This window comes from Lycorma delicatula, chromosome 3 (assembly GCF_047948215.1).
Source record: "Lycorma delicatula isolate Av1 chromosome 3, ASM4794821v1, whole genome shotgun sequence".
Lineage (NCBI taxonomy): Eukaryota > Metazoa > Arthropoda > Insecta > Hemiptera > Fulgoridae > Lycorma > Lycorma delicatula.
The window spans coordinates 173,809,955-173,827,957 of record NC_134457.1 but is presented as its reverse complement, the minus strand read 5'-3'; the positions used below and the strand labels follow the sequence as shown (position 1 = coordinate 173,827,957).

General features: G+C 26.3%; 1 protein-coding gene across 8 annotated transcripts in view; it reads right to left on the bottom strand.

The window, feature by feature from the left end:
• Positions 1 to 2,226: 2,226 nt before the first annotated feature.
• LOC142322226 (uncharacterized) overlaps positions 2,227 to 18,003 on the bottom strand; it is a 282,710-nt gene continuing 266,933 nt past the window's right edge. For 7 of the 8 annotated variants that reach the window (XM_075361052.1, XM_075361049.1, XM_075361051.1 and 4 more), the window contains 2 exons: positions 14,168 to 17,006; positions 2,227 to 5,470 (listed from right to left, as the gene is read on the bottom strand). In XM_075361052.1, coding sequence (XP_075217167.1) covers positions 14,233 to 17,006 — 2,774 coding nt within the window. In that variant the 3' untranslated portion in view covers positions 2,227 to 5,470; positions 14,168 to 14,232. The remainder of the gene's footprint in view (positions 5,471 to 14,167; positions 17,007 to 18,003) is intronic. The other variant, XM_075361050.1, reaches the window with a different exon arrangement.

Sequence of the window (18,003 nt, the reverse complement as noted above, 5' to 3'; positions counted from 1 at the left end):
TGTGATGTTATCTTCTTCTGTAGACTCTATAAATGCTGTTAGATGTCAGTAGTTTGCATTCAACAACACTACTGTGACATTTTCAATTAGACATGTAATCATTAATTAAATAAAAATTAGAAATTATTTGAGTAGTGAAAGCATTTTTCCAGTTTCACTGACCATTATCTCTCTTTTTATTACCATGAAACAAAAATTGATCAGAGAGCTATTAGAGAAAAAGTAAAGCACTGGTTATTGAAAAATAACATTTTATTATTGAAGCAATTAGCAGTAGAAAGTTGCATTGCTCTCAGACTTGCAACACCAAAAGGTTTTTATAAAGACAATTGTTTGAAAAGAGCTTTTATAACAAGATGTCACTCAAAAGATACTTGAAGAAAATGTACTTGAAAAGAAGTAAAAGAAACATGAATCATTTGTTATTTTGATAATGTTTCAAAAATTCTGGAATGAATTTCACAAACTGTGAATACTGAATTGGAAGCTAATTCCAAGTACTACTTCAATTATACTTTGAAACTAAGTAAGTACTTAATTCAGATCCTGGGTAAGACAGTAAACTACCTTGATCACAGGCATACCTCTTGGTTGATCATAATCATTTACTCTCTCTGTCTACTCTCTCCCTTCCTTATCATTTATTCCTTCTTCCTTGAATGAGAACCATGGAAATTGAGTCAGCTGTTGCCCTTGTTTCATCTGTGACATCATGCTAGTTCTTTCTAACAGATAATAAGGCAGCTGCTTTTTTATGGGGTTCATCGGCATAGTGACTTTTTGTCCGTATGAAGTACTCTTTGTGATCAAGTACTCTTATTTTCTTATTTAAGGGTTACACAAAAAGCCACTCTATGCTGCAGTGCCTGCTGGATGAAGCCAGGTTTCCTTTACTCATACAATCTAATCTCCTATAGAGTTTGCATTGGCTGAGATATAATCTATGTTCAGACTTTTAATATTTAAAAAAGCTATGTTAGAAATAAGATTTCGTGATTACTAAGTAGATTAGAAATATTTTAATGAGTAAAGAAATTTGCAGATTCAAAATTAAAATAATTTACTTAAGTCTTGCACTTAAAATTTTCTTACTAACATGCATCCTAAGAGTTATCCTAAGAATTGTGTATTAGTTTCATTTAAAGGATAGGTGAAACCAAGTTCAGAATAAACAAGCATCTGGAAATACTTTGTTTTTCACCTGCCCAATAAAAATTGTTCTTTTTTGTATTTAAAGATAAAACCTTTAAACAGATAAGTAAGGGATACTGCACTTATATGAATTCATGAGTTATCAACGTAAAAATTTTACTTTGTGAGATAATGAAATGATTTATTTGTTATAATATTCCATACTGAGAAATTATTTTGTTAGAAATATCATTAACTCATCTTTGCACACAGCTTTTAACATAAATTTTCTTCATTATTTTGAGTGAAAATACCACTTATTCACCCTCGTAAAATCTTTTATCTTATTTTTTAAACATTAATATGTTCAGAGTTAAAATATGTTCAGAGATTTTTGGAATATATATTTTTTATTTTTTCAGTAAATCTTTTGTACTAAATGTGAAAATTAATTTTTTTGATAATTTTTTATGAATACTCATAGATTTTTTTCCAACATTGGAACATTATTTTAATTAAATAGTAAAATTATATTTAAATTCAGTTATTTTTTCTATAAATCATTTATACATAAATGCAGTACTAATGTTATACTGTTGTTTATTTGAAGCCAAAAGAGATAAAATTTTTGATTGGCTATAATCAAAAGATTAAGTGATTCATACTCATCTAAATATTTCTCATTACCAGTTGTCGTCCACAAAGTATATCTAGGTAATAATAAAAAAATAATTACAAACTTACCAATTCAATCTGCAAGTTTGGTTGAAACTAGTTTAACCATTCTTGAATCAAATGTGAAGAAACAGTCCCAAGTTTTAAGATAAAATAAAGGACTTATTTGCTTCAATTTATAAGAAATGCAAATTATCATGTAATGAGCATATTCTGAGATATATACAGACAAAAATTCAATTACAAATTTGAATTAAAATATAAATTGTTACCAAATTCCTCCAAAGCAACTTACCACTGTTAAGTTGTAAAAGTCTGAACCTAGTTACTTTGAAACTACCGTACAGAATTAAATTTCATTCTCTTATAAGGTTACAGGATGAACAGATTGGCTCATAAAAAAGTAATGATATTAGCTCATCAAGGCAGAATAATAAAACTTTATTTCCAGAATAAAGTAAGAATTGGTAAACAATAGCATGTCATATAATTTCTGAATGCTTGTAAATATTTGAAAGAAAAGGGTTACTTAGAAGCTTAACAAAATCTACATTCAAACTTTTAAATTTAAAAATATGTCATTTTCATTTATATTATCAAATTTAACTACTCAACAAACTTAATTTAAAACAAAGTAAACTCAATCATTAAAATAATAATAATATGATTAATATAATATAAAACAATTAAATATATTTATAAACCAAACATAACTGTTTTTTAAAAAGTTTGTATAATTTAACAAAAATTAAAAAAATCACAGGCTACAAATGTAAACCACCTCTTAGTAAAATTACAGTAAAAACAAACAATTTTTGAGATAACTAAACAAGTGAATATAGCAGCATTTTTTAATTTTATTTAAAGCAAAAGATTATTTTACAAAATACACAATAAATAAATAAATAAATTTGTATGTAAATAGATTTTACGATAAAACTTTTAAAAAATATATAAATTATACAATGTAATGTATAACAATCTCAAAAAACGTTTTTTTTTAGAAAAAAGATAATATAAAAAAATAAAAAGATTTCTAAAATAACAGTTATTTTTAACATTAATGGAAAAAATTAACACACATCATAATTTTTTAACACTCATGTAATACTCTTGTTTTCTTGCTTTTTTACATTATTTTTTAATACTGAAATATTTATAAATGTAACAAATTATGAACAGTTGTTAAATTTTTTATTCACTTTTTAGAATTAAAAAAATTGATTTTTTAACTCAATATTTTCTTAGTTTATTAAAAAATGAAAATGAATTTTTATGTATTGAAATAAATGGACTGCGTGGTAATTCAATTTTTCCATAAAAATATAAAAGTGAATCTGTACAATTTTTAAATTCAGGTTTAATAAATTACATCACACGTTAATTGTTTTGGTGCCAATACCATAAAAGTAGATCACAAATACTTCTGATTAACATTTCTGGTGCTCTATCAGATTCCCAGCCAGAGGGAGTATCTAATAAAAAAATCTAAAAAAATTATATATGTTCATACATACACACATTGAAATTTTTTAAAAATTTCTCAGTTAATTTATTTTTAAACATTTTTTTATTATAATTTTTGTTTATAAAAAGCTTTTCAAATTATATTTAAATCTTTACATTAAATTTCAATAAAATTTCTTTAAAAAATGTATAAATAAAAACTTATATTGTAATTTTTAATTTCAGATGATGAAATTATATATTAATTATTACATACAATGAATTAATGTTTAATACTTAATATTAATTAGTTTTTTATAAATGTCAATATTTTCCATCGACACTCATAATATATATTAAATATTTTTTAAACAGAAATTAATTATTTCAAATGTGAAAAAAAATGAATAATCTAATAGCGAGTAAAATAAATTTTATGATAATAACTCAAGTCAGTATTAACCTAATAGTAAATTTTAATGTAAAAATTAAAAATATATATTTATAGAATAAAAACACAAAATAACTGAACACCATTAAATTGTTTAATCTGAATGAGAAATACTCATTATTCCTTCAAGAAAGTAAATAATGAAAAGTTCGGGTGAAAAAGATATCAATTGTTTACAGTTATAAAATTTTTAAATGAAAAAAGATTTAGTTAAGCAAGCAATTTCATGCATATAATTAAATAGTTACTATAATTTTACACATCAACTAAGTAATCTACTTTTTTTTTGTAAATAATCTACATAGAAAATATAACACTATATATATCTGAATATTATCCATTAGATATATCTGAATATGACAAGAAATTCAGAAACCTGCCAAGCACTTTAATACTGGGGGATAGATAAAAGAAAATTGATCATAAACTTTTACAAACTACAATGATAATTGAATTTAAACTTAATCTGCAGTTGTTACATTTTTTTAAGACCAATTCTACATAAGTTTATAGATAAGAAATTAATTTTCTGTATGAAACAATGACAAACGTGACCTGAGAATCAACACTAGAACCTTTCGCTTACCATTCGTTTGTTTTCCAATTTGGGCCGTTTATAACACCATTTATTAACACTTATCACATCTATATTTTCTGAAAAAAATTAAGCACACAAAAATGAAAACATTAATGAGTTCTGATACTGGTTAGGTCTCTTCTTTTAGAAAAAAGTATGCTTTAAATATGCATATATATTTCATAGGAGATTAGTAGCTGTTAACCATAAATTGCAGTGTTTTAACGTAAAAATAAGTTACAATACTACACTGGCGTCATTCATAACTTTATTTTTTATTTATGGTATAAATATATCTATCTATAAATTCAAAAAGAAAAAATATCAGTAACCCTTATAGGATTATTGATATTATATGAGTTGAAAAGAAATAAGTCTACAAGACTTTCTATAGCCAATTTCCTGCTACTAATAGTCTAATGATATAGTTCCTTACCTCTCACACTTGGCAGGACCCTTAACAAACATTCATTTGTAAGGAAGCAAATTAATTAAATTAAAAATTAAGAAAATTAAAATTCAGTATATACTTTTACTGATAAAATTTGCAATAAATATAAAATAATAATAAAAGTTATTTGGTTTTTTGTTTATAAATATAAATTTTAACCATTTTGATTAATATAATTACTAACAAAACCATATACATTAAATTAACATTACATACAAAAAACTCAGAATAGTGTTCAAAATTTTCATAGCAATCTGTTTTTTTATGAACAACTCTGATTAATAGTGATGATAATATTATCAACTCTTCAAGTTCATAGTAAAGCAAAAATAACATGAATCACAAAATTAATTCACTTCATTAAGTCAGAAATGAAAATTAATCAATTCAAATAAAACAAATGATGGGGTAAGATTTTAATCACTTTTAAATAATGATATAATTCTATCTGAAAATAGAAATGATAAATAAAACTAAATAACAGCTACTTATTAACATTTATTTATGTATAATATCATTATATTCAGTAATAAATTATATCTGAATGAAATTAAAATTTTATTATGAAAAAATGAAATAAAGTAAAATAAAAACAATAAACTCTTTGTATTTAAATATATAATTGTTCCAAAAATAGAACACAATATAAAATATAATAATTAACGAATAGCTTGCTGATTATTTATGCTCCAACCTTGGGTAGATTTCTTTTATTAATATTCAGATTCATCTGGTCGACCTATAAAACAAAAAAAAAAAAAATTAAAAAAAACATTTGTCGTAAAACAGTATATAATTTCATATAAATCTTTTAGGAAAGAGTAAACTAGCCTGATTAAAGTATTTCTAGTAAAAATTGTTATTTCTTAGAAATTATTATGAGAGGAATTGGATTTTTTTCATGACCTGTAAGAATTGAATGTACTTGAACATTAGAATAAATTCATCTAATATAGTAAAATCTAACTTAAAATGAAAAAAATAGAAGATCTATTAAAAAGTATGATAACAAAATTAAACCTCAAACTAAGTGAAATCTAAGACTAACCACCATTTTATTTGAGTGGATATATTTCTTAGTTTAGCAATGTTTGAGAATTATTAAAACCTTCCCAAGTTTAATAAAATGTAAATTTATCACTAAAAGTAAACTACTTAAAGAGAAACACCACCTTAGTTAACAAATAACTCAATTATGAATATTATGATTATGAATATTTAAGAAAGTGTAAATCCTTATTTAATCATAAAAATATGACGATTTTAAAGATAACTGAAGTCATATAAATAAACCTGAAGCTATATAAATACATAGCATTTTTTCTAGTAATTCTTACTTTAGGTCATACATTTCTTTAGGCATATAAAATGAAAATTTGTAGCATGTAAAAATGCCAAGCCTGATTTAGATTTGAACATGGAACCTTTAAATAAAAGGCAAAAATGATGCTGCCATTCCACTTGATTTCTAATTTTACGTGATGTATTATTAAAAAAATATATAATCATTAAACTAACAAAAATTATAATAAATATAACTGAATTATACAAACTCAACAAATAGCTTAATAGCACATACAAAAAAAAAAAAATATATATATATTAAAGAACTGAACTATGAAATTAAAAAAAAATAATAGGTTTGAAGTCAGGAATTATAATAACTGCATTTTAAAGGCAAAGAAATAAAATCAATTTTATATTAAATCTGAATGAAAACTTAGAATTATGACTACTGCTTTGTGGAGATAAATAAAATTAATGAGAAAATTTATGCACATCATTTTCTTGACTTTACTTTATTAGTAAAAATTATTATCAATCATCTTAAAAATTAATGTTTTTATGATAAAAATTTTATGTCTGTGTTTAATACTGGCCAAGCAACAGAAAATGTCATTCACATAAATTATCAAAATCTGAGATAAATTGTTTAAAATATTTTCAAACATATAAATAAAAAATAAACAAAAAGTTTGCAAATACATTATGAAATGTTGAGAAAACTTTTTTAAACTTAATCAAAAAAGAATTAGGGGGGAATAGTTATCCAAAAATACCAGAAAAACAGTTGAGAGTTAACAAATTATTCAAATTTTAATTTTATTACACCAATTAACATTAAGTTGAAAAGAAAAAGATAAAATGACATTCATATATTCAAGTAATCAGCAAATGCTGTAGATATTTGTTAATCAGTGCTAAAAAACTGATCAATAAATGACATACAATATACAAACATAATAAAATCCTTATAAGAAGAAATTAGGCATTGACTTTCTAAAACCTTCTGTGCATATCATAATGACTCAACAAATTTTGTCTGAAAATAATTTAATAGATTGCAAATATGTCAGATACACTGCAAAATACAAGGACTTTTACAAAAACAGCTTCTGGTATTTGTGGAATGAACCAGTCATCATACCAACACAATGCCCGCACTTCTCCAATATCTGCTTGCACATTAGTCACCAGCAATCTGTATTCTTGTAACAAGTCCTACTGCTACTGTTCTGTTCAATGCCGGTAAAGCACAAATTTATGAAACATGAAAGCTGTCATTATCACTTACCATCTGCAAGGTATGGTATGGTTGCTTTTTTGCTGCAGGACACAGCAGTACCAAGATCAATAAACAATAATGTTATATTTGTGGAATGTAGGATCACAATAACATCAGTAGTTCATAAGAAACATTTAAAGCCTTGGAGATCGATGGCAGTTTAAGATCCCCACAAAGAGTATTTTTCTTTATGTTAATGTATGGCCTCGTTCTGCAGACTGCTTAAAGCTTTTATTTCTGCAGTTCAGGGGGAGATTTGCAACCAATCTCCTTGTAACCTGTACTCGGTGCCAGGTAACTAAATACCTTTTTACAAAAAAGTGAAAGTTTGGCTAGTTATTTAATTATTTAAATTGATGAGTAGCTTATCAGTGGGTATAACCTCTTTACAGACACTTTTAAAACCACATACTACTTCTTTTGAAAATTAAAGTGTGACAACATAGTATGTTGAAGTATAATAGTAATTTTATCAAATGTGCTTGCTATAAATAATTTAAATTACTCATACATTTTATCAATTAAGTCATATAATATCAAAATCAATTTAACCAAAAAATTTAGTAAAGAATAAAAACCATCTAAAATACGTAATAAATATATTTTTACTAAAACACTAAGAAAAATAAAATAAAAACATGCTAAAAGCCATTCCTCAAGAAAAACAAATAATAATAATAATGAATTATTTTGTATATCATGGTGATTCATTACACTGATGCAAATCAAAAACTCATTATATTATTTTTTTGTTTTTGTTATGTATCCAATTAAAAAATAACTGTGCGCTTGTTTTAAGTTGTAAACAAGTTTTGGATTTTTTTAAATTCTTTTGCTGAACAATTCAATTCCTGATAAAGTATAGTAGTCCCTTGATATGCATGGTTTTCAAATATGTGGCTATAGTAATAGCCATAAAATAAACTAAAAATAAATTATAAATACAGCAAATATTTAAAATACGTAAAATGATTTGGTTAGATCTGGTTAAAATTACTGCTTCAATCTAATTTTATATATATAATCATTTTACCTGTTTTTCTTTTTTCACATTCAATATTATCATTCTATTTGTAATTAACATTTTTAATGGAAGTTTTAATTGAGAATTAAGACTGAACAGGATTAAGGGCTGACAAAGTCTTCATTTGTGAGTTCTGTTTCATTAATCAATTGTAGACAGTTCATTTATTAATATTAATAATAAATGTATCTTTTCCTTCTTTCATTTCAGTAAGTTTAAAAAAATCTATGGCAATAACCTTAATGCTTAAGTTTTATCTTTAACATTAATTTATAGTATTACAAATTAAATTAGCTATTAAAGGAAGTTTTAAAAGTTATCAGTAGTAAATTAAGTAATGATTTAGAAATTAAAAAAACCTGAACTAAACAGGCAACAAAACCAGAAAAAAATTGTGCATAACACCTCAACATAGGATATCATCATAACTGTCACTGTATGAACTATGTGTTCATATTTTAATGAACACCCACACATTTATAATGTAGAAAATATTTTATAAGATAATAATTTTTTTTCTTTTAATTTAAAAACAATGAATTTTATTATCAATGTTAAAAAGCCACAATATCATTTATTATGTTTCATAGACATAAACACATTTCAATTAATATGTAATGATATCAGAATATGTTTCATTTTTTTGCAAGGAATACATAACTACTTTCAAATTAAATATACAAATACTTTTTTAAATGCATAATTACTCTTTATACAACACAGTGTATAAAAATAGATTATTAATTAATATATGCAATGTATAGTAATGCAGAAGTGATTCTGACAACATAATTCCAACATTATCCAAAGATTTCAGGTTGGTAAAAAACAAATTATGAAAAAATTCTAAACAATATAGTATAGTGTATTGTGTAAAAAATTATTAATCAAAATAAATAGATATTTCTTGGATATTAAGTAAACAATTTTACCAATATTAAGTAATAATATAAATTACATATTAAAAAGGCTAATATCCACTTTATTTCATTAATGACATTAAAACTCTTCAAATTAGTCATTCACACAACACAGCAAAAAGTAAGTCAGTATTAAACAAAAAATATTAGTACAAAAAAAAAAAAAAAACATTAAAGCTCTCATTATTAATCTTAAATTTAAAAAAAAGGTTGTTAACATAATATTCACAGCTGGCATGATATCTTTGACTGAAATACTGAGGTCTATGATTGTAAAAATTAAATCAGTAAATAAAGTTTAAACAGCCAGAAACGGTAAAATATACACCAAACAGTAAAATATTGCCATACAAAAACTATACAATATTAAAACTTATTACAGATCCCACCATAAAATAATTTATATTGTTTTCTTCTGGTTATAAAATCAATGATTCAGTAATGTTACATATTTAGTTAACAAAAATTAATAAATAATTTTAAACTTGTTTGATCTAAGTATTAAATGAACTAAGCTTTTCAATTCTATAATTCTGAATTCTGTTGGACAATAACAATCTTACAAAATGCTTTAAGTGTAAATTAATGTAACTAGTATGTGCTTTGATAATTTCTTAGACCTTAGTAAAATAAAATAAGATTCATATCTTTCAGAATAATATTTAAAATTAAAATCAAATAATTATTCTAATAATTATACCTAATTTCTTAGAAGTTGTTGTTTCACAATATAGTTAAATGTTTAATCTACTCTTCTACTCCCTATCAGTACCTGAATTATAATTTAATCCACTGCTGATAAAAAGTTTTAAAATGGAATTCAAGCAAATAAAATGCAATTGGTATATATGAGAAGATAGAGAAATACAAAATTACAGCACAGCACAGAGTATGACCATCACCCCCTATGGCTCTCCAAAGGGTGGGGTAAGACACCTCTTGTGATGATTCTGGTCACCAATCTCTATTTTTACCTCTGAAGAGCTTTACTGGAGAGTATGGAGTACAGCTACTACAATTATAAAAAAGGTATTGTATGATAAATATGGAATGTCTAATAAATTTACACAATCTTTTGTAAAGTAATATAACCCATAATTTATTTGATGTCAATTTTTGTTTTAAGTTGCATTGCTTATTTCAGACAACAGCACGCAGCTACCTAAGGGAAAGAAAACCTGAAATTAACAATAGCTATGAAAATGTTTTTTTCAATCTGGTTTGGCCATTAGAATTTTAACTGTACTTATCCTTTCAATAGTTCTTCTCCATGGCATATTAGAAGAATGGAAGGACAAGGTACTAAGCAAAGCAGTCTGCTGTCCTTCTCAGAACCCAATAATTTATTCATTTTATCACATTCTGAGAAATAAAATATACAAAATCTACATTTGAGTTTATCAAATTAAAATAATCTTTTATTTTGTTTCATTCATTTTACTTTCTCTTTACTTAGATAATTTCCATTTATTTAGCATTCACAGTTGCTTATCATAAAACCATATGTTTTTCAAGGTAGACAGAATTCACTAATATTACTTTCAAGAGTTCAAAGATCTACATCACATAGCAGCGATATATACACCAGATAACCTTATATTGATCTTATTTAGTATTTTTCCTTTAAAAAAAATAATTTAATTCATAATTTTCTTCTTTCTTTTAGTTTATGATAATATTGGCAAAAGCTATGAGGTTTATATAGTCTACAGGTTTATAGTCTATGAGGTTTATATAGTCTATGAGGTTTTTATAGTCTACATACAAGGTCCTTTTCCCATTTACATTTCTTATTACTAAAATTGCTCTTCTTTATTAAAACTATGTTACTCTAGATCTGGGTCACATTTATCTATTTAAGCCTCTTCAGGAATTTTCCTGGTATCTATTCATAACTTCCTCACAGGTTCACTTAGAACTATTTCTTTCCATAATGACATATATAACAAGCTTTGAATTAAATTTTCAAAGACACCGTTCTTCAAAAAAACAATTCCCAGATCTGGCACTGAAAATGGATTTAAGATGTTCAATTTTATAGTAAAATGAAGCTATAATAATGAATTTCTTGTTCGACTACTTATAACAGGTTTCAATTACAATGAAGATTTTAATGACTTTTTTAATATTGAGTAACTATAAAACAAAGGAAAAATATGATGTTGCACGGCAGGATGATCTTATTTATTTTTCATTGACTTGGTTTACACTGCTGACTTGGGAAAGCTGAATCCAATAATTAGTATATATAATATGTTCAATAAATGTAAAATTTAATTGCAATAAAAAGAGATAATAACAGTTATTTTGTGCCTTATCAGCTGGGAAATAACTACTTCACTGTCACAGAAAATTACATAAAAACTATTTTTGTAGTATCTCACTAAAATCATCTGAGATAATAAGACTATACTGACTTTTTGCTGCAAGCTTTTTTCTGTAAGTTTTGTCAGTAGGAACAGTTCTGTTTCATTATTCAGAGTTTTGTAAATTTGCTGTTTCTTTTATGTCTTTTATTATCCATTTTTAAAGTAATATTTAACTAGTCTAACCACTGTAAATTCTTCAGGTAAACTTATATTTGAAAATAAATTGTTAAATGTAAGACTAAAACAGTTCGCTTTCAAAATTTGTGGAAATATAGTATAAAAACTCTTTTGGGAATTTCTATTATTAGTTTCTTCAATGTTTCACGTCTTTAGATAGTTCAGAAACTTCTTTAGTACTGAGTATTATGCTATATTTTATTTGGGTTTTGTGTTGTTTATTTGATATAGAAGTTTTAGTTTATAGAGATTCAGATTTATTAATTTCACACTGTTCAAATACATTAAGTTTGTTTCTTTTTTTACTATATGTAAAATATGAAAATTATGGTAAATATATTTATTTGTATGTTCTGCTTCTATAAGGTGATTTTTCAATAATTTAAATGTGATTACATAAAATTATTAAATCAAATGTGCTATTTGACCCTATACAAGGGAGATATCCTAGCCATTTCAGAATAGAATCATCAGCATTACTATTGATAAAGGAAATAAGAGGTGTCAACACGTAGTTAATGTTTGCACAAATCAAACTTTATGATTTGAGGAAAATTATACTTTGATGATCTAAGTATTTGTGAAAGGCATATAAAAAATAAAAACAAAATAGTAAAGTAATGGCATAAAACCAAATACTATTTGATTTGGGTGCCTTACTTATAACAAAAAGAATACAAAAAAAGATTCAGTGACAAGAAAAGAAATATTAAAACTTCATTTTTAAATAAGATAAATACGCATAGATAACATACATTTTTTTAAAATATCAATTTTGTCTAATAATTCTGAAGTTTATCGAACACATTATTGTAAGTAATAAATACATTACTGTATTTTCTATCTCACATACACCTCCACAACACCAAAAAAACTATAAAGCTAAGATATCAGATTTGTCATTCATCAGCAAATGATGAAATAAGATTAAATAAGTTATTTTTTTTTGTAATATGTTTTTGATCAACAATAAAAAAAAATACAACAAAAATAATGTTATCAATGCTATAAATATTTTAACATATTTTCTTATCAAATAAATTTAATGGTTTAACTTTTTGATGGGGTAAAAAGACTGTTACATTACATTTTTTTTGCATGTCATGCTACAAACAAAAAATCTTGCACAGCGAAATAATAACATCAATTCTTGCAAACATGCATTAGGACAACTTAAACTGTTTTGAACTTCTATTTACCACACTTAAATGAATATTAAACAGTTATTTAGTATGATTATTATATACAGAATTAAAAAAAAAAATTAAAAGCAGAGATATTCTTTTTCTCGATTGAAAACTATTATAACTAAAAAAATAAGAACTTTTTTGTACATAGTTTTTAATATGGTTGAACAGAATATAACAGAAATATAAAAACTTAAAAAATCATGGTAATAAATGTATGTGGGGGGTAATAAAACGTTTTATAAAGCAGTCCAGTTTTCATACAGAAGTTAGAAAAAACAGATATAAGATGTTAAATCACATAATAAGCCAGTTATTACATATCTTTGAAGCAAACTGCACCTTTTCAAAAAAAAAGCTCTGTGGGATTCGCTTTAAGGAATAGAACAGCATGGGAAAACTTTTAGAATTCATAATCCAACAAAAATTATATTAACACTCAGCAATCTACATTTATTCAAATAAAAAGAGGAAGCTGGTTAATGTATTTCTATTAAAATATGTATATATATAAAAAAATCAAAAACAAGAATATTACAATAAATTATGTAATCAGTCCAAGGTGCTTTGTGATTAATATTGTTAATCTGTGGTTAATCAATAATGTTATTCAATAAAAATATACATTCAGAAGTACGTATGATGTCACACCTTAATTATCTTAATACATAACTAATAAAACAATGCTGGTTTATATCAGCTGAATATATGTTTTATTAAAAAAAAATCATATTTCTCATGTCTTAATATGATTTATGAATAGAATTCAGTATTAAATAAATACTGAACTCTCAAAAATTAAGTAATACAACAATAAACTGATTGAAAAGAAGAAATATTTCATTTTGTTGTCATAAAAACTCATAAAAAACTACACAGGAAGAAAGTTAAAGAAGAGAGTAAGTGGAGAACTTCCAAAAATTAATAATAAATAAATAAACACTGAGCTGCATCTGGTGAAAGGTGGAGTTTACTCCAAAGGGTAGCCAGAAATAATTAATTTAAAAAATCTAGAAAAGGCAAAAGATCAGTATGAACAACAAATATAATAAAAAAGTATTTGAAAAGATAGGCATAAATTGGTGACTGCATTAGTTTATCCTACAATCAAATAAAAATTAGAATATTAAAACCACAAAATGAATTTTGGAATTCACATCGGTATCTCAAGTTCATTTTATAACACATTGTACCTTACATCTCGCACAGATTCTGATAATGAATATTCAAAATATCCTGGAGAGTTTTCAGTCTTGATTCATGTTTCTGTGGAGGGAGTCACTGACTCTGAGGTAACTTGGGAAGGTGATGGACTCGTGGAACTGATATCATTAGGAATATTACCAGAACTAAAAACTTTTGGACATTTGGCTTTAAGACCTTCAATAAAACCAGGGCTTACATTTTCAGAAGTTGCATACTCCTGAAGAAGTCTAAAAGCCCTTGATGGTAAAATATCATGTCCTAAACTTTCATCGACTCCATAATACATGGGATAATCCCAGGAACTATAATACTGACAATAATCATAATAATTATTATCAAAAAATGCATTCTGGTTTGTAATGGCAGTGTTATTGTTGGCTTGGCTGGTCATCATATCTGCTCGTGACTCAGTTCTTGTACGTGAACTTGTTACATTATCTTCAGAAGTTGAACTGGTTGTATCATATTGATCCATATCTTCCTGCAAAATCCTTAATGCGGCAGCATGCAATTTTGCGATTGGAAGTTTTCTGAAATTTCTACCTTTTTTTCGTTTTAACAAACTCTGAACCAGTTCCTTCACAAGTCTATCATTTACAGTAGGTGAAGATGGTGAATTAACACCAGAAGATGAAGAAAGGCTATCGGGTTCACTAGTTGAATTGTTTCGTAGAGGCAACGTTAATCGTTCTTTTCTAAAAGATACATTTTCTGTATCAACTATTTCAGTGTTCTGTGAGGTCAATTCATCTAGGGGTTCATTTTCTTCTTGAGCACACTCCTCCTGAAGAAGTTTAAATAATCTAGAATGTGTTGCAGCACGCTGGTATCGACTTAATTTCCTCAATTCACTTCCACATTCAGGATCAGTATCTGTCTCAGAAATATGACGACTCATATCTGAGGTAACTCCAGAGTCATCTTCTTCACTGTCATCGTGAAATTTGGAGGGATCTTTCTTGCTATCAGCCTTTGCCTTAAGTCTATCACATTGTTTAATTGTTTTTACACAAGTATCTTTTCTACCTGGATCTTCACAACCAGCAACTGTACTAATTAAAATTTCTTCATTTTCAGAGCTAAAATGCTTTTGTTTTGTCTGATCAGACTTATGTAATGCTTCCTCATCTGCATTCTCTGAATCACTATCATCACTACTAGATGAAGTGCTACAAGAACTATCTTCATCAGAACTCTCTTCACTTTCACTTTCATCATCTTTGTAAGTGTCTGTTGCCAAAACATTTTCAGTGGGTATATCAGAAGGAGATGTTCTTTGGCTACCATGTTCTTCATCCACTACACCTGGCATATCAACATCCACCTCAGAACCGCTACCAGTATGTACTGCAGTTCCAGTTCTCACAGTCTGAACACTTGTACTACTGGAATCATCTTCCCAGTGCCCATCACTTTCATCTAATTTTACTTCTTCATCTTCAGTCACAAATGAAATTATGTCTTTGTTATAAGATTGTGTGCAATTAGAAATTATTTCATTTTGCTCTTCCTTTTGTTCTTCACTATTAAGTGTTTTCCAGAAATCTACAGGAGATTTTTCTCTACCCTCATTTTCTTTATTTAAATCATTAGTTTTATTCATTTCTGAACTGTTGGAAGTTGATTCTGGTTTATTTTTTAATTTTCTCAAAGAGATTGTCACTGAAACATCTGGTTCTAATTCATCTTTTGTTACTTCCTCAATAATCATTCCTTCCGATTTATTTGGAGTTTCTGAAGCTACATCCGAAGTAGATTCTACTTCGCTGTTACCAACTATAACAGTAGTTACTTCTTCATTATTTTCAGATTTGCTGAATTTAAGTTTTAATGGTAATCTAACCATAACAGTAGCTGATTCAGAATCGATTACATTATCATCATCTTCACCATCTGTGTCATCACCATTATCTAGTGTCGTCGTTGAACTATCATCTTCACTAGTTGCAGTTAAAATTAAAGAATCATGACTATTAAAGGATCTTTTTCGTAAACTTTCAGCATCAGAATGTTCACTTTCCTCATAAATCACACTTAACTGATGAACACTAGAATCATCATCACAGTGATCATCATCATCTCCTTGAAATTCATCATCTTCATCTCCTTCATCCTCATCTTCTCCATCACCATGTACTTCAGAAATATGTGACTGAATGTCAGAAGTACTAGAATCCTTGTATACATTAATATTAGGCACAGACTTAATAGTTTGCAAACCACCAGAATTACAGTGAGCATCATCTTCTACTTCAGTATCAGAACCACTAGTGGATTCATCTGATTCCCCTGTTTCACTCAAAGGAATTGGTGTACTTTCATTCTTATCACTTTCTCTTTCAGCATCTGAAGATTCATCCATATATTTTTTATCATCCACCTGATTTGTTGGTGTAATTACAATTTCAGGAGTTGGGGTTGTTGGTTGCATTTGATACTGATAATTATGAAAATGGGGAGGATATTGCGGTGCATAATTTTGGAAATATGGCCGGTAATAACGAGACATTTCTTCTGTGGATGAATAACCAGAATATTCATCATTGTCACTAAAATAATGAGTAGGTGGTGGGGGAGGCATAGGAGGGGCAAAATGGTGAGGTGAGTAGGAATGAGGATGAGGAGAATATCTATATGCAGCTGCATTCATTTCAGCCATATATGCACACATAGCATTATAATGGTTCCAGAATTGCTGCTGTTCCTCAGGAGTTTGGGGAGGATAATAATAATAATAGTTAGGATCAAAATGGTAGGGACTAGAAGAGGCCCAATCTCCCTCCACATTGTTACTAATCTCTGAACCGCTCTGACACACTTGAGATCCTATAACAAATATAAATTAACACGGGCTGACTCTTGCCTTCAACAGAGTCATCTACTCTAGCACTGACAGATATAATTATACTCATACTTTTATACTTACACTAATTAAAGTACCATGACTACATTTTTCAAATCAAATTGCAGAAATTATTAATATTAAAATCTGTATAGCTAATTTAAAAAAAAAAACTACATTTACATTTTACACAAATAAACAGTACTGATATCTTCCAACAAAAATTACTTACCGGTACTTCCATTATAATAATTCCATCACATATATTAACCTAGTCACATTAAGTAGTTAGAAAAAAATCAGTAATGTGCTGAATAAAATTTATATGTATTCAGTTTATTACTTATTTTTTCTCTTAATACTAAATTCTATCTAACTATACCAGGCTAAATTTTGATCACGTTTATTTACATTACAATAAATTTTTAACTGTATGAATTTTTATAGTTGTTATATGCTTTTTATTAAGCTTATTAAATATTTACAGAATTGCAACAATAGTCACTCATATATATTACAAATATTAGCAAAATACATTCATTTAATTGTTATAAATTATTAACTAAGCTATCATTCATGAACAAATTTCACAATATTATTATAACAAGATATCACTGCTTAATTAATAGTGAAAAGATAAATATTAAAATTATTACATCAAAAATACTTTGATAATTATTATTTTTTTGCAAGTTAAAATATATTATTTTATTAACATTAAAAAAAATGTTTAACAGCCATAAGCATGACATATGCATGTTGTAGCAGTATAATGAATAACGCTCATGCAGGATGACAAACATATATCAAATTACATTATTTTTTTATAACATGATTTGATTAATACTTCAATTACTAAATGTATAATTAAAAAAAAAGTAACCACTAAAATTTATTTAATTGAACCAAATTTAATTTATTTAATTTAAACAGTAAAATCTGTTGGTTCAAAAAAGAATATTAGTATAGGAAAAAGTAAAA